The following is an 18736-nucleotide window of genomic DNA, read 5'->3' as shown; positions in this document are numbered from 1 at the left end:
ACAATATCTAAAAAAACAAGTTAGTTACGTTCTTCACAATAAATACCTACTACAAGTTGAATATAAAACATTCTACTAAAACACTGCAAGCAAACTTTAAAACGAAATAATGGCGTGAATTTAATCGACCGAACAAACATATGAATGCGGATCCCCGTCTTTTGTTACCTACATTATAATACACGAGCTGTAATTCTTCAGCGAATATGCCGCGACGCTAAAGTTACACCGAGTGGAAATTTGAAAAGTTTCTTTATACACTCGTTATTTCAACGTAAAGTAGAAAATTGTACAGCAAAATACTTTGCTCCTATAATAGAATATGTTTAAGTGAAATGTCATCGTATTATTTACAATGCTCGTGTTCGCATTTTTAAAAACAGTTGAAGTGTTTCTTCGTGTGATAAAGTTGGATGAAATGCTTTTCATTATAGAACAAGTTATTGTTTATGAATGTAATAGCATAGCTTAACTAAAAGTCACGGTTTACTCACGTACGTTAATGGAGAAAAGCTAGAAATAGTTTCGAATCACAGAGGGATTCATCAAAAGTCGCATACGCGACGTCGCATAGCCTACTACAATCCATTAACGTACCGTACGTCAGTAAACCGTGATTTTGAATTATTTTGTATATCTCACGATAGTTATTACAAAAATAATAGCATAGCGTATGACGTCACAATGCATTGGATCTTTTGTGAAATAGTTCTGAGTCATTTATCTCTTCATGATTCACTTATTGTACATCTGGCCTCTGTCAGTTACTAAAGGACACAATATTATACTTTTAAAAATATTGCAATAGTATAATGCGAAACTTATTAAAAAACACTTACTTATCTGTAACTCTATCGTGGAACATATTACATTATGTTGTTTTACTGTTGAAATTAATAACCAATTTTTGTCCAAGATCTAAGATTCGTGACAGAAATTCAATAGAACGTATGTCAAAAATCTGTTTCCATCCGAAAATCCATCTAAGTGTGAGAGAGCCATGCCTCGGCACGAATAGGCTGGTTCAACCGGAGTTATACCACGCCTTCACAGAAAACCAACGTGAAACAACGCTTGCTTTGGCCAGACCCAATTACACCCTTACATCCTACAATCTGTCTGTCCCCAAATTCCCAAAAATCTTCAAATTTCTAATCCAAAAAAGGCAGGCAACACACTAGTAACAACTCTGGTGTTTCGGGTGTCCATTAAAAGATCCGTTTGCACGGTTACCGGCTTATTCCATAAAATTTTAGATCAAGATTTGTTATTAGGTAGTTTCGGCAGGTTTTGATTACAGTTATCACTCCCAGCAGTGTATCATTGACTGTGCACTTGTGTATTACATTGTGTCATATAATTAACACATTATGTGCAAATTACTTCTGTACGGTAAACGATAAATATCGATTAATGTTATTGATAGACTATCATAACACTTTGTTGATCTTTATCTGAAAGGATTCCGAGTAATAGTAGCGATACGATCTCGAATCATATCGAATGACATCAAATGTTTCAAATCGATTACTTTTTTATCATTTCAATTTTTTAATTGCTTTTACAGAAACAAATTAAGCGAATTGAGGAAAAGAGAAGTAACTTTAATTCATACAGAGTTAACAGTTTTTCTTTCTTGTGATATACTTAAAACACACTTCAACATATAAAATATCGATAAATGATACAATTTTCTTGTAACATTTGTTCATGAAACCTGAGCCTCTAGCCAAATGCCACTTTAGCACTTGTCTACCGAGAGAGTAGAAAATTCAATGTATACGGATGACACTGACAAGAGTCAAAATTTACGTCAATAATTTACTTTTGTAAGACAGGCGCTAAATGACATTTAGCTATAGGCTCTGCCTCCATAGTTATTATGTATGGGAACACTGAACACTATGTTAAAATCAACTTCTTAAGGATTAAATAATTGATCTGATATTTTTTTAGCAATGTTTCAATATAGTCATAATTACGTAGATTGTCATCACATTATGTTAATCAAACAGGTTTGGTACTATGCAGTTCACACAAACTTTTTTTTATACTTTGTATACAATGCAACGTCACGCATTTTATCCCCGAATGGGTAGGTAGAGGTGGAGATTACGGCACGTAATTTTTTTATACTTTGTGTATTCATTAAAAAATAAATATTATATGATTTATACACAAAATGCTACATCTCTTTAATTAAAATAACATAAATCTGTACTGTTTTTTTAGTAAATGAAAATGTTTTGGTTGACGTACGTCGTATGTAGTAGCAAATAGTTCAATGCAGATGGTATTGTCACGCTATATCGTCACTGTCGAAAAATTCTGTAAACGTTGTAACACAAAGGGATTCACGGGTCAGTTTCATTGAATCTCTAAATCATAAACACACAAAGGCTAAAATTCCATTGTGATATTAATACAATAACACTATTGTCTACCAAATTTCTAACACATTCGAATCGACAGATTCTTTAATTTCTTTCGTGATGCGTGTCAAGGCTGTCGGTTTCAAGTAATTACCTAAAATTAAAAATAAAAATTAGTTTTTTATACTCATACCGTTAAAATATTAACTCAGTGCCATATAAATTATGTGCTGTTATTGGTAATAACCATATGCTATATAAGGAAGTGTCTCATAATTGTGAAAGAAAAGGATTCAATATGAAAGGTAAGATTTGCTCTCTTTTTATTTGTATAAAGACGATATTTTATTTAATTTTTTACCTGTATCGATTTACATATAAATATTAATCAATAAACAATATTATTTTTATACCTTTATAATATGATTAAATATGTGTATCTTATAGTGGTAAAAATGTTCATGTTCATGCATGAGGGTCGAAACCTACCAATGGCTAGTACCAATGTAACTTTTTTAGTGTTAGAGTGGTGATTAATGCTCAAATGTGAAAAAAGGTGTTGGTCAGCAGTGGCCATTAATGAACTGTGGATGTATGTACGATGTATACATGTATATCGCAGAAACATAATTATAATATATTCCATTCTTCATTAGACATGTTATGTACAAATTCACAACTATTAAAATATACATTTTAATTTGTTACAGATATTATTCCTCTGCTGTTGGTCTGTTCAACAACTGTTGTATTGGCTAACGTAGGAGGTATCTACAATAATGGCTGTCCAAAGGATACCAGCATTAATAAACTTTTACCACATGAAAACTGTAATCAGTATTATCAATGTTTCCACGGAGCACTGATCACTAGATACTGTCCATCTGGGCTTCATTTTAACATAAAGCGAGAACGATGTGATTGGCGCGGCAATCTAAAATGCAAAAGTAAAAAGACTAGGAATGACGAAAGCAAACTACCGGACTCTAGCGAAGAACTAGACAGCAGTAACCCTAACCATGCAGGATTAATTTGCTCTAGCCCTGACTCCAATGGTGTGTTGGTAGCTCATGAAAACTGCAACGAATTTTATAAATGTTCTTATGGTAAACCAGTAGGCCTTAAATGTGCTCCGGATCTATTGTATAATCCTTCAAATGAAAAATGTGAATTGTTTCAAAATGTTGATTGTAATGACAGAATTGTGCCTATTAAGGAAAAATATGTCACGTCAAGAACAAAACCCAAAATAACCACATCTGCAACTGAAATTTGTGCAAATAGTCCTGATGGCGTGCTTATTGTTCATACATTTTGTAACAAATTCTATAAGTGTACTGGAGGTAAAGCAATTGCCATGAGTTGCCCTAGTCATCTTATGTATAATACTGTCATACAACACTGTGACTGGCCACGAAATGTAGATTGCACAGATAGAATGCTCAATGAAAATGATGATAGTAATTCAAAAAGCGAGGAAATTGATGATAACGAGATTCCTGCTAGTGATGAAGAAAATGCAGTAGGGGTTTGCGCAAATGATAATTCTGAAGGGGTTGTAGTTTCTCATGAGAAGTGTAGTCATTATTATAAATGTAAACGCCATACTCCTGTTGATTTTAATTGCCCAGATCGTTTGTATTTCAATGCAAACAAGAAAATTTGTGACTGGCCAGAAAACGTTGATTGTGGTGAAAGAATTACATATGAAAATGACAACGACGGGGAAGGTTATACTCCTCGAGCAGAATTTGGGCAACATCAAAGTGAACCTGTAAGTGTACGTGCTGTCTGTTCCGCTGAAGGATCAGATGATACTCTGATTGCACATGAATATTGTAATCAATTCTACAAATGCCGTGATGGACAACCAATAACGTTGACATGTCCAGGTAATCTTTACTACAATCCATCAAAGGAATTTTGTGATTGGTCAAGTTTCGTCGATTGTGGTGATAGAATTGTTCCTTACAGTCAAAATGACCACATGGGTTTTGCTAATAGCCCTGTTGATAATGCTCTTAAAAATAACGATCCTAGTGATCCTACTGATGCACCTGCTATATGTGCTGCAGAAAATTCAGATGGCATATTAGTTGCACACGAAAATTGTAACCAATTTTATAAGTGCTACGAAGGTAAACCAACGGCTTTATTCTGCCAATTGAATCTTTTCTACAACCCTAAGAAAGGTTTCTGTGACTGGCAACACAATGTTAACTGTGGCAATAGAGCAATTCCTGGAGAAAATTCTCTTAGCGACGATGAGAATAACTTTAGTGAATTATGTGCGGGTTTCAACGAAGGCAAAATATTACCACATGAAAACTGTAGTCAGTTTTATAAATGTATGAATGGTCAACTATTTCCTATGGATTGTCCACCAGGCTTGTATTTTAACTCTATGCTTAAGGTTTGTGATTGGCCAATGAACGTTGATTGTGGAGAACGTTTAACAGAATCACAAGCTCGAAACACACATGGTATAATACGAAGAGCACATGGTGTCGTAGTACTGAGTTAATTTCTAGTCTTAATTTATCGTGCAGATTATGAATATCCTCTCTTATGGAGAGGAGGCATATAGTTCAGTAGTCTGTGAGGCGCTGTTGATGAGATGTGATAAAACACAAATAGCATTTAAACTTTTAAAGCCGCTAATGCCATTTAGACAACATGATTTCTCCTGTGGTTCATTGTCTTTTCCAGCTTTTGAGTTTGCTAATTTCTTGTTATTATGTAAATTTATTAACAATGATGTATTTTTTTTAACAACATCGACACAGTGTTTTCTTGTAAAATGTTTATTACATTTTACTGTTTAAGTTCTTTAATGTAATTTATTAATTAAGAATGAATAACTGCCAAATATAATTTTTAGAGTATATTATTTTGTTTCTTTTCTTACTGCCTTGATGCTGTAAATTGGAGGACTAATGACTTTGAAACTGTCAAAATAACAAAGTTTTCATTTTCTTAATCGAACTGTTAGATTGTTTCAAATATTGAACAAGCTGATTCAATGGGGAGTGGTGTAACACTGTAACACATTGTAACACTTTGCTAAATAATTTAATTGTCTCATCAGGTGTAGTTTATTATACGGACCTTGTAGAATCTAGAACAAATTTCCGTGCGTTTGGGCACATTACGGCATGTAATGCGTCATCCGACTTATAAGTCACATGTAAATGGAGGGTGAGCCTATTGCCAAATACTGGGCACAAATCCAGACTCCGTGTTGTTACTGAGAAATTTTCGAAAAATCGATAAAAGTCCAGTAATTCTATGCCCGACCTGGGAATCGAACCCAAGAGTCCTTGTGCGGCACTTGCGACCACTCGACCAACGGGGCAGTCAGTCAGTATCTAGTTTGTCTGGTTTATTACGTTGCGGGATCCATGACAGTTATCTATGTCCCTAGGACGCGCCGTACTTCAGTGTTCCGGTGCTTTCATGGTTGTATCGACTGTAGATCCTGGCTTACAGGAGTTGCAGCGGTTTGGAAGGTTGTGGTGGGCTTGTCCCATAAAAACACTGATTCAAAAAACAAAGAGATACATAATGAAGCTGTGACATGACACCACATTTAGGAAGGATACTACTATAGATATCTTTGTGTAAATAAATATCAGCTAACAAAGTACTTACTATGAAAATTTAAATTTCTGTGAATATTAACAGATTTTCATATGAACTATATGAAAAAATATGCATAATTTTAATTTGTTGAATGGAACAGAAAATATCATCAAGTATCTATAAACACTTACAAATAGTCTAGATTGTTTAAACAATTAATTTTGTAGTTACAGAATAATTTGTGGTTATTTACTTGATTAATATAATTACTGAAATAAGGCAATATTTTACCTAAAGTAAATATTATTTAAAGCCATATTTTTTTACAAAACTGTGACATTTCTCTTTATTGTCTGATTCAACATTTTTATCACAGTTATCATCAGTTTCTTAATTGCAATAACTAGTAATCATTTTAAGATCAGTATCCTTATCTTCATAATTTATCATTATGCAGTTCAAACCTTAACCATGTCAAGTATAAATTACAAATCAATCGATGTATATGTCTTCATTTAGTGAAGTATTTTTTGGAAAAAACTGTGAAGAAATACAAGTACCATGAAAGGTGAGGTGTTTTTATTTTATTAATTCATCGCTTTCTAATTATGTGAAACGGGGGACACACAAGTTCCGAATTTTCCTAGTCCTTTCCATTATCGAACCACAAGACAATCGGCAAAGCGCCACCGCTTCATGGTAGATATCCCACCCACTCGCACAAAGCGCTTCGCTTCAAGCTTCCTTGTGCGAACTGCTAAGGAGTGGAATTCTTTACTGAAGTCTTTGTTTCTTGATGGGTATAACCTGGGTGTCTTCAAGGCCCGAGTGAATAGGTTGCTCATGGGCAGACGTGCTCCATCGTAGGTCGCATCAACACTCACCAACAGGCGAGATAGGCCCATTAAAAAAAATATAAATTATCGAAATACTTATAATATAATATAAGTATTGTATTGTATTCTATACAATGCACTTTTTCCACTTCGCTAAGGCAATCGATGATCGAAGCCGTTAAAAATAATACTACTGAAGCGATTTTACAGATATATTTTTTTTATCCAAACAATGCAGTCATGATCAATGAATTCGTCAAATTAAGTGTCACAGTAAGAATAAAAAAACATAACAATAATGTTATAAGACAACACACCATTTATGTATTATTTTGAAGTTTTTAACAAAAAATTGGAGAATAATAAAGGTAAAATATTCAGTTTTAAAAAAATTACAACTAAAATTCACTTTTGTTACAGGTATAACGCTGTTGCTCATATCAACAGCAGCTCTTGCCCACGCTAATCCTGCTCGGTATTTTGGAAATGGATGTCCTAAAGATTCCAGCCAACTTCTGCCCCACCAGGATTGCGGCCGGTTCTATATATGTTTTGGAGAAACAAAAATTGTTAGAGAATGCCCATCTGGGCTGCATTTTAACGCAGAACTCGAACTGTGTGACTTGCCCCAAAATGTGAAATGCAATATGAATAAACTTAAACGCCATTTAAAGTTTAAAGTAGAAGAAATACTTAAACGTAAAAACGAAAATCCATCAGCACTGTGTGCCAGCAAAAATTCTGAAGGAATTTTGATCCCTCATGAAAAATGTAACCAATTTTATAAATGCTCAGCAGGCCGCCCAGTTGAGTTCAGTTGTCCTACAAATCTTCTTTTCAATGAAATCAATCAAATGTGTGATTGGCCTGAAAAGGTAGACTGCGATAACAGATTAATGGCTGATGACACTGGTAGTGAAAATAACAATGACAAAAATGATGATAGCGTAGTAGTTGGAGGTGATAAACATGATCCCAGCCAAGCTCCTGTTATCTGCGCTTCTGAAAATTCGGATGGAGTTTTGGTTGCACATGAAGAGTGCAATCGATTCTACAAATGCTTTGACGGACACCCAGTAGCCTTAAATTGTCCTAATAAACTTCTCTACAATCCAGAACTGGAATATTGTGACTGGCCGTGGAACGTCAACTGCGGACAAAGAGAAATTTTTGAGGACAACGATGTTGTTGACAATAATGGCGACAACAATCAGGTCGGTAGTGGAAACGTTGGCAATAATGCTGACCCAAGTGAAGCACCTAAAATTTGTGCAGAAGAGAACTCGGACGGGATTTTAGTTGCTCATGAAAATTGCGACCAATTCTACAAATGTTTAGGTGGTAAACCACTTGCTCTGAACTGCCCAGACAATCTATTTTACAACCCTGAACAGGGTTACTGTGACTGGCAGTATAATGTTAAGTGCAATAATAAAGTGATTCCTGAAGAAAATAATGATAGCATTGGAAATAATTTCGCTAACCAGGTGTGCTCAGGCAGAAACGACGATATTATGTTACCTCATGAGAACTGCAATCAGTTCTATAAATGTGTTCACAACCATAAACAACCTATGTACTGCCCACCGGGTTTACACTTTAACACCATACTTAATGTCTGTGATTGGCCTTTCAATGTTGACTGTGGACAGCGCAATAAGTGAAAATGACCAGTGTTAACCAGATTAACCCAAATGTATATAATAAAAGATTTCTAATGATTATTTTGAAACAATTTTTATGTTTTCTTTTTCTAAAATGTGTATTATGATAAGTTGTTAATTTTGTATTTTTTTAAATAAAGAACAAATTGCGGACTATTTGTATTTTATTTTGAAATTAAATAGATTACGTTACATTACGTTAAATTACGTTAAATACAAGTATTACGACTAAAACAAATAAAGATTTAATTATTTTGTATAACTGTGGATTAGAAAAAACAGTGTACCTCAAGGAAGTGTTATTGGACCATAATTATTTCTACTTTGGACTAACAACCTATTAATACAAAGCTATTTAATAACACTATTTATTAATTAAATCAAATATTCCAGTATAAGTTGAGTACTGCCTTGTTAGCACGGCGTGTCGGGTTCAATTCCCGAGTCGGGCAAAATATTGCTAGGCTTTTTGAAAATATCTCAGTAATAACACAAAGTCTGGAATTGTGCCCGGTATTTAACAGGCTCACCTCCTATTACATGGGCCTTATAACACAGATGGTGAAAAGTGGTGTACATTGCATAGTGGCATGTCGCAATGTGTACTTTTGCCTACCCTTTCAGGGGTAAAAGGTGTGACGAAACATAGGTATATTAGTTGAATACGTTGACAAAATAAAATATGCTAGAAATCTCCAAAAACAACAACGGACTCTTCAAAAATATAAACAATTTTGCAGTCCATATCAATTGTTATTGTTTTTATTTTATTCACCAAACACAACAACAGAATAGGCATTATTTACTTGGAAGAATAAGTTCGTTAAATCATAGTAGCTTAAGACGCCCACTTCAACAACGCCAACTACTAATGTGACATTTTCCGAGTTATTTGTACTTTTAAGATTATTCAGACACCACTGACAAGCGGTGAATCAAAACAACGTGATGAAACCAGGGCTTATAACTTTTAATTATAAATTTAGAAATAAATGTATAATCAATTAAACATATACCTAGTCACTTCTTTGCACAATGTGAATAAAATTTTATATTAGGCACCTACCTTCATAGTTACAATGATTGTGATCCATACAATAACAGATGGACCTAATTGTACATACTAACACTCAGAATTTAAAAAAAAACTGAAGTCACTTTTCCTGAAATTGCATCTCAATAACTTTAATGGCTAGGTGAGCGTAAATGATAAATAGATTAATAAGCCTTTTTACGCAACTTTAATAATAATAATCTTAAATAATGCCAAATATTTCTTAATAATCAAAAAAGACCGTATTAACTTAGTTGCCTATACTAGGAAAGCCTTGTGTTACAACAGGCGGAGCATTTGTCCAAAAAAAGTGTACCTATATGCACCTATATTTACCACATTGCGCGTAGAAACCCCCACAATCTGGAGAAGCCGGTGGTTGTTGGTCAAGTTAACGGGAACCCGTTGGCTAGATGCTTTAAAAACCTCACCGGCTTGACAGTTCCACAAGCTATAAAAGACCGCAGAGAACAGGGGCGCTTGGAGAAGGGTTGTACATCAAATGATGCATGCACCAAACTAGAATTCAGTAATAAAGAGAACGACAGAGAAATTGTTAACTAAATGTTTTTATGCATTAAAATCTAACCGTGTCACTCATCGCGTGCGATCTACACAAATGACCATCAAATAGGATACAGTAAAGCTCTATCATACTCAGTTTTTTTGGCACACGTAACCAGTCGTATTAGAAGAAAAGATAAAATCGATTAATTACTCTGATATTTTTGTGCAGTTTTAGTATCTTTCACAGATAAGTACTCGTTATGTTTTATCAAAAGGAAGCAATTTGTCGATATCTCTCTTAACACTTTTTATAGTCATGGGGGTCTGTATATATTTTGAATAAATTTTATTGTCTGTCCTGCAAAATAAAATATTCTCATATCCTATTCTATGTCTTTATAAATATGTACAGTGGAAGACGGATCCGCCTGATCATTTTAAAGTTTTATTGCTTGAACCCAGCAAAAACATTAAGCCGTAACCCACAAATGTCTCATCAAATAGAAAAGCGATAACGTCGCAGCGATGCAACACGTGTAATCCCTTAGTCAGTGGTGCGTTTGATATTGTTCAGTTACCTGCACCGGGCGATGGCACAGTCCCGCTTCATTCGTCAATTCAAGGTCATGGGGCGGGGCTAGAGAGCCTATCTCGTTAGGTGCAAGGAAACATTAAGTTAGTGATGGTCAAGCGCATGTGACAACCATTGTACCTAACACAAACATTGGCTCATACTCCAGCCGTCATCGGCCGTCCACGATGATGAAACATCCAATTGGTTTACCTGGAAGTCACCTAGGAAAGCCTATAAACAACTGCTGAAAGTTGACATGTATTGTGGGGGACTATTTTGTTGGAAGATAAAATACATACAACGAAGCTCAATCTATTAGGTTTGATCTCAGAAGTAAAGATATTGTTTTCCTCAGTGAAGCCCGTTTTTTTAATCATCTAATTTAGTGTACTTGAACTGTTGTTGCATGTACACTAAATAAGATCTAAATTAGATAGTCTTATGACCATCCGGTCATGAGTATGATCGCTGATAACTTAATGTCAAGTGCATCTATTCGTACCTATGGCATACCAAAATAATAACATTAACTTTCTGTTCAAAAATGCTTTTGCGCTGCAAAATTATTATGGTAAATATTCAAAATAATTCCCGTTTGTTTTCGTAAGTAAAACCGCGCATGCATGTAGATAGTAATCATGCAGTTTTCCTCAAAATCTTGATTAATATTTAAATTGTCAATATTTTTAGTCGTCTTTATAATATATCGCTATCTTTTGGTTTTTCAAAAAAAAAATAATCTTAATAAGTCAATCTAATCGATTACATCATACGTTTTTCAATATAAATATGAAACGAGAGAGGTATAAATTAAAGTCAATTGTGACACACCTGCATTAAGTGAAGAACTGTTAAGTAATTAACAATTACATCATGAAAGGTAAGTCTTTTCTTTTTTAATTATTTCACTAACTGCCGCACTTGGAGACATTTAATGATTACTTTATATGATTTAGAATAATATTTAACAGTGCATGTATTTTCCATCATATTTATGGATTGGAGTTGATAGTGTAATAGAACTACTACATTAGATTTCTAATTGATGAAAATAAACATAAATGTGCTGAATTTAAAATTGTGTTCTACGTTTGTAGTATCCCAAAAATTTAAGAACCTACTAAAACTTTGTACTTTTAATTTCAGGTCTTGCTTTAGTTCTTCTCTGCGTAGCTCTTGCTCACGCAGATTCCTCTTGTTCCGATGACGATCAGTTCTTACCTCATGAAAACTGCAACCAATTCTACGTGTGCATGAGTGGTGAGAAAATTCAACTGTTCTGCCCAAATGGCCTTATGTACAACACTGAACTTGAAACATGTGACTGGCATGAGAACGTTGACTGCGGTGACAGACTTATACCTGATGAAGTTGGTGATGGAAACGATCACCCAACCCAACCAGGAGGAAACAACTTCGATGACCGCCTCGCTGAGGTCATCGAAGTTGTTGCTATCTGCGCCGCTGATAATTCAGATGGAATTTTGATCGCCCACGAAAACTGCAACCAATTCTACAAATGTGGTGCAGGTCGTCCCATTGCCTTGGTGTGCCCTGAGGGCCTTCTGTACAACCCAGAAAAAGAGTTCTGTGACTGGGCAGCGAACGTAGACTGCGGTAACCGCGTTCAATAGAATGATTTACATCGACCTTAAGGAATTGTTTTATGTTTATTACCGTTCATCATTTTACTAACATTACGATTCGTTTTATATTGTGTGTTTAAATAAATTGTGAAAAGAAAAACCTTACTTTTACTTGATCTTTTTCCAACGACCAAACTCTTCCCGATCCAAATAAACATTATTAGTTTATTGAAAGGTACAATAAAAAGTCCGCCATTCACTATTTTGTGATGAAGTTTAAATAAATAAATAAATAAAAAGTGACTGACGAGAATAAATTATTTCTATTAATACAAGGGACTTTTGGACGTCAAACAAACAATAAAAGTGTCAGTCTGTCAGTCAGTTATCTATGGAAGCTACTTGTTGTACTATTTCCAAAGTGTAGATTCCTATGGAGCGTTTACTAGAAGAGTATGTAGCGTTCTCAAGAACAAGCAGCAGAGCGGGCCCAGTGGAGCTGATGCCTGATCCGGAGCTGCGGACAACCTAGCGAGTTTACCAGGGCTCCGGCTCAAAAAGCAGGAGTACGAACGAGGTGGTTTTTAGTCAGTAAAAATCTGACAATCTTTCTGGCCTCGCCCAAGGTGGGAGAAGTCATTGAATGATTTTCCTTCTTTAAATAACACCCATTTTAACCTATTACTGGTATTTTAAGTACCATGTAATAAAGAGTGAATTTATTTACATTGTGCCAGACACAATAATGATTGCACACTGATGCAGTGTCTGGGCAACCGGCTGCCATTTAACTTGTAGCGGGTTCAATTTCCGCACAGAGCAGCTCTTTGTGGAAAAAAAAGTCAGATTCAAACATTTATTCTAATTTAACCATAAATTTATTAGTTGACGTTTCAAAAGTACCCAAGTGTACTTTTAAAACGTCAACTAATAAAGAAAAATAAATAATAGTCTATGAGTCTATCCGTCAGTGAAACTAGGTGCTCGTTCCAAAGTGTGTGATTCATAAATAGTTGTTTCAGGTCTGGATGCCATGTATATGTGAACATGAATGTTTGTAAACGCACCCAAGACACTGGAGGAAATCCTAGCGTGGGACAACGTTTCAAAAATCCAGCAACATTTTTAATAGGTTAAACAATCCAAACAAAACTAGTAATGCTTAGCCAGAAATTGAGACTTAATTTCCAGGCGACTGCCTGGAAATTAAGTCTAGAAACTAAGTCATCGAGTCTGGAAACTAAGTCATCTACAAATCTATCATTATGATTAATTACTATCTACAGGTGGTTGTCTTAATTACAAATATCATATTAATTTACTACTAATAGTACTACTATCTTTACTATTTATTATCTAACTTATCGTATACTTTTCAATCCGGAGCTGCAGACAACGTAACAGGTTACCGGTGCGGTGTTGTGGTTTAAAGTAGGAACGGAACGGGGTGGTTTTTGGTCACTAAGAGTCTAACACTTCCTCTCGCCTCACCCAAGGCGGGAGAAGTCATTGGATGATTATCATCGATTTCAAATTTTGTTGCTTGCACCCAGAAAAAACATTAAGCTATACTATTACATGTCTCATCAAATAGAAAAGCGATAACGTCGCAGCGACGCAACACGTGTAATTCTTTAGTCAATGGTATCTTTGATGTTATTCAGCTACCTACGCCGATGATGGCACAGCCTTGCTTCATTCAAGGTCACGAGGCGGAGCTAGAGAACGGATCGCATTAGTGATGGTCAAGCGCATTTGACCACCATTGTACCTAAGACGAACATACACCAGCCGTCATCGGCCGTTCACGATGATGAAGCTTCCAACTGATCTACCTGGAAGTCATTAAGGAAAGCCTATGTTCAGCTGTTGACATGTATTAAATACATCACAACGAATCTTAATCTCATATTGATCGATCTAAATAGGAGCACTTAAACTGGTGTTGTTCACGAGTATGATCACTCGTACCTATGGCATCAAAATAATAATATTTAACTTTCTGGTCAAAAATGTTTTTACTCTGCAAAATTATTATACTAAATACTCCAAATAATTGCCGTTTGTTTACGTAAGTAAAACTGCGGATGTAGATAGTAATCATGTAGTTTTCTTCAAAATCTTGATTATTTTTTAAATGTCAATATTTTATATCGCCTTTATAATTTATCGCTATCTATCGGTTTTTCAAATAAAATAATCTTAATAAGACAATCTAATCGATTACATCATACGCATTTGAATATAAATATTAAACAAGAGCGGTAAAAATTAAATTCAATTGTGATCCGTCCGCATAAAGTGAAGAACTGTTAAATAATTAACAATTACTTACATCATGAAAGGTAAGTCTTTTCTTTTTTAATTATTTCACTAACTGCCGCACTTGGAGACATTTAATGATTACTTTACATAATTTAGAATAATATTTAACAGTGCATGTATTTGACTGCACTACATGCACTGCATGTATTTGCCATCATTTTATGGATTGGAGTTGATGGTGTATTAGAACTACATTTTGTTTTTTTTTTTTGAGAGGGGAAAATCATCTAATGACTTCTCTCGCTCTGGGCGAGGCGAGAGGAAGTGTCAGACTCTTACTGACTAAAAACCACCCCGTTCCTACTCTTGTCTTTCGAACCAGAGCCCCGGTAAACCCGTTAGGTAGTCCGCAGCTCCGGATCAGGCATCAGCCCTACTGGGCCCCATCTGTTGTGGAATGATGGCTCTTTGAGGCGCGCGCGGAACGCGACGCGCCGTACGCATGGGTCTGGATCTGGTCGGGCGGCGAGCAGCCCCTACTCGCCGTCCGCAGACCCGCACTTACGGTGGCCGAAGATCGTCGCGCGATCCCCGACGCCCGAAATGTCTCTCGCGACGGCTGGGGCGTGAGGTTCGTTTCTTCACGCGTCCCGCCTGCTCCTTAGCTAGCATTACTGCTTCGCAGAAAGAGGAGACGGGATCCCAGTCCCCCTCTTTCCGCACCATGGCTTGTATCAGTGCCGGACGCGAGAGGGCGACGTCGCCGACCACATCCCTGAGGACACGGTGGTGCTCAGCCTACGCAGGGCAGACCGCAAGCGTATGTTCCACTGTGTCCTCCAGGCGGTCTTCGCAGTGATGACACCCAGGTGTTTCCTCCCGCCCAATCAGAAACAAGAACCTACTGAAACTAGAACTACTACATTAGATTTCTAATTGATGAAAATAAACATAAATGTGCTGAATTTAAAATTGTGTTTTACGTCTGTAGTATCCCAAAAATTTAAGAACCTACTAAAACTTTGTACTTTTCATTTCAGGTCTTGCTTTAGTTCTTCTCTGCGTAGCTCTTGCTCACGCAGATTCCTCTTGCGCCGATGACGATCAGTTCTTACCTCATGAAAATTGCAACCAATTCTACGTGTGCATGAGTGGTGTGAAGATTCAACTGTTCTGCCCAGACGGCCTTATGTACAACACTGAACTGGAAACATGTGACTGGCATGAGAACGTTGACTGCGGTGACAGACTTATACCTGATGAAGTTGGTGATGGAAACGATCACCCAACCCAACCAGGAGGAAACAACTTCGATGACCCCAGCGAGGCTCCTGCTATCTGCGCCGCTGATAATTCAGATGGAATTTTGATCGCCCACGAAAACTGCAACCAATTCTACAAATGTGGTGCAGGTCAACCCATTGCCTTGGAGTGCCCTGAGAACCTTCTGTACAACCCAGAAAAAGAGTTCTGTGACTGGCCAGCGAACGTAGACTGCGGTGACCGCGTTCGATAGAATGATTTACAACGACGTAAAGGAATGGTTTTGTGTTGTTTTATGTTTACTACCGTTCATCGATATTTTTACTAATATTACCGACGGTTTTCCATTGTGTGTTTAAATAAATTATTATAAAGAAAAACCTCACTTTTACTTGGTCTTTTTCCAACTCCAAGAACATCGTGTTTTAGTTGAAAGCGGCGGTAAGTCTTGATCTAGGTATACATACACGCAGACTTTGTTTTGAATGACTTTAGACGATCTCTAGATCGTCTAAAGTCAGATATCTATATCTGACAAGGAAATATTAAATTTTCTGGAATTGTACCCCTAAGACAGTAAAAGAAGATTTTTAACGTGCAATAGACTCCATGGTTATATCCATTTTCAATCAGTTCTTGGAGAAATTATTGGACTACTGCATATATTACTTTATTTTCTATGTATACAGATATCAAAGCCTTCGATGTGTTAAGATCTTTTATGTATATTAAACTTTAGGCCGACTTTAGGGATCGCACTGAAGAAATGAAAATTCAGATCACAATAGACAAGGCAAACATAAAAAATTTAACGACATGATATTTTTAAAAGGTTTTTATTTTTGATAATAATATTAATCATTAGACTATTAACTTATCACTTATATGTAGTATATTAGATATGTGAAAAGATACTGATGATAGGTGGGCCTTGAAAAAAATCAAGGTACGAATATAGTTTGATGGTAATCAGATAGAAAACAAAATCGGTCATACAATAAATAGCCTATAAATATAATTGTGTGTATACACGTATGTATTACGCATTACATAAATAAAATAATTCTGCTTCTGTACTGTTGTTATAAATAAAAGTTGTAATGGACAAAAGTAAAAACTAAATGCATAAATTCCACACCATTTCGATCAGTAGTATTGTAAGTCACATGTCATTAAGGATGATTTTATTTTCATATGCCCTGGAGCCTGCTCCATTCTATACCAATAGTTCAAAATATCCAAACAGAACCAGTGATTAGCCAGAAATAGACCATGAAGCAAATACAAAGAGGATATGTCATAACTGGATATTCCTTTAATATAATGCGTGACACTTAACATTGAGTCTTAGACGTAAAAACCACACCCATATTGCAAAAACGTTGGCAATTGTCCACATTTTAATTTGCCACTTTCGGAGCGCTTACAATATATCTACACCTTATTACTTATAATATCATTAGACAGGGCCGTTTTTTTCTGTGTAACAATGCGTAATCACATTATGGGATCATCCTTTTTGTACTTTTTTTATGGTCGTAGTCAATTGACCAGAGAGGCAGTCAAAGGCAAAAAAAAATACGAGTAAAGTTGAGGTTATGGTAATTGCAGTTATTCATCTTGAAATCTATCATTATGATTAATAACTATCTACAGCTGGTTATTACCCGACTGCGCCAGAAGGAGGGTTATGTTTTTCGAGTGTATGTATGTATAATTGTTTGGCACGCTCTGCAGCCTAAACGGCTTGATGGATTTTGACTTGAGAGGTGTCGTTAGATTCGTATTTACTGTGAGAGTGACACTGGATATATCAAAATAATAAAAAAACAAAATGGCGGATTTTTGGCGCCAAATTCGAATATTGCTCACTCTCTAGCCTGAACGACTAGACTATGGATTTCCGCTTGATACGGGTCGTTTGATTCGTATTTACTATGAGAGTGACACTAAATATATCAAAATACAAAAAAAAATAAAACTAAAAAAAAATAATTAAAGAAAGCAAGCCGTATCACAAAGTCTTCATATTTAGAATGGGTCCCGACTGCTTAAATTTTACGATGACTTTCTTGTTTTAGGGTTTTTTTCATTTTAATATTATAAAGAAACGCAGTCGGGTTTTTTAGTTTTTTAAATTACCTTTTTTTCCTAATCATAATTATCATACTAAATTGGCACTATTATCTAACTTATCGTAAATTTTTCACAAAAAATATTAAACGGGTAGGGTATAAAATTTATACCTTAACTTGGTGAAGGAAAACATCGTGAGGAAACCTTTGCTTATAATTTCTAATTGTAAGTTTGAAACCACCAACGCCCATTGAGCAAGCGTGGTGCTTGCATAGCATTAATGCTCCAACCTTTTCCAAATGAGGCTTTGGTCAGCAATGGCCACGTGTTATGATGTTAAGGCAAGCGAATACTAAAGTTGTTACAAATATGTATTTGTAACAACTTTAGTATTCGCTTGTATATGGGCGGCGCCAATGACTAACCAGTGATCCGTTTGATCATTTCCACAATGTTCTTTGCCATATAAATACATACATATAAATACATTAATAAAATACGTACTATCACTAAATCAAATACCTATGACGGCATTTTATTTATAACTACTGTTTACTGTTGATTAATAAACGTATCATGATCATCAGACTATATCAGATGTGACGCAGTATATCAAGTGTGATAATTATGACATTGATGAAAACGTTTATTTTTGTTCTTTGGAAAAATCCAAGATAATGTACGAGTATAGGTAACGATCATGTATTTCCATTCCCAGAATGATGACGATTAGACACGGGACTTGTGTGTCTTATCATGTCAAATGTGGCCACAATTATCTATAATATAAAAATAATTCGTGTTTTCCTACTTGACGCTATAACCCCAGAACGCACAAACGATTGATGATTTTTTTTCCCACCTTAAAAAAACGCATGAACCACTTTTCAAGGTTTATAGCAAGGAACAAATAAAAATGCAGGAAAATTTTCAAGATGAAACTTATAAAGTACAGCA

At 35.6% G+C, this 18736-nt stretch overlaps 2 protein-coding genes across 2 annotated transcripts; both read left to right on the top strand.

Annotated features, from left to right (window-relative positions):
- The first annotated feature begins 2242 nt into the window (after window positions 1–2242).
- On the top strand, window positions 2243–5257 carry LOC118274069 (chondroitin proteoglycan 2). Its single transcript, XM_035591425.2, has 2 exons — window positions 2243–2677; window positions 3083–5257. The coding sequence occupies exons 1-2, from the start codon at window positions 2623–2625 to the stop codon at window positions 4894–4896; spliced, it is 1869 nt and encodes a 622-aa protein (XP_035447318.2). The 5' UTR covers window positions 2243–2622; the 3' UTR covers window positions 4897–5257.
- A 1134-nt stretch (window positions 5258–6391) lies between these two features.
- Window positions 6392–16083, top strand: LOC118274192 (chondroitin proteoglycan 2-like). Its single transcript, XM_050707447.1, has 4 exons — window positions 6392–6522; window positions 7211–8452; window positions 11736–12221; window positions 15481–16083. The coding sequence occupies exons 1-4, from the start codon at window positions 6516–6518 to the stop codon at window positions 15954–15956; spliced, it is 2211 nt and encodes a 736-aa protein (XP_050563404.1). The 5' UTR covers window positions 6392–6515; the 3' UTR covers window positions 15957–16083.
- The last annotated feature ends 2653 nt before the right edge of the window (window positions 16084–18736 follow it).

The sequence above is a fragment of the Spodoptera frugiperda genome, chromosome 3, assembly GCF_023101765.2.
Source record: "Spodoptera frugiperda isolate SF20-4 chromosome 3, AGI-APGP_CSIRO_Sfru_2.0, whole genome shotgun sequence".
Classification (NCBI taxonomy): domain Eukaryota; kingdom Metazoa; phylum Arthropoda; class Insecta; order Lepidoptera; family Noctuidae; genus Spodoptera; species Spodoptera frugiperda.
Note: the sequence above shows the minus strand (reverse complement) of the source record. Positions and strands in the feature narration are given on the sequence as shown.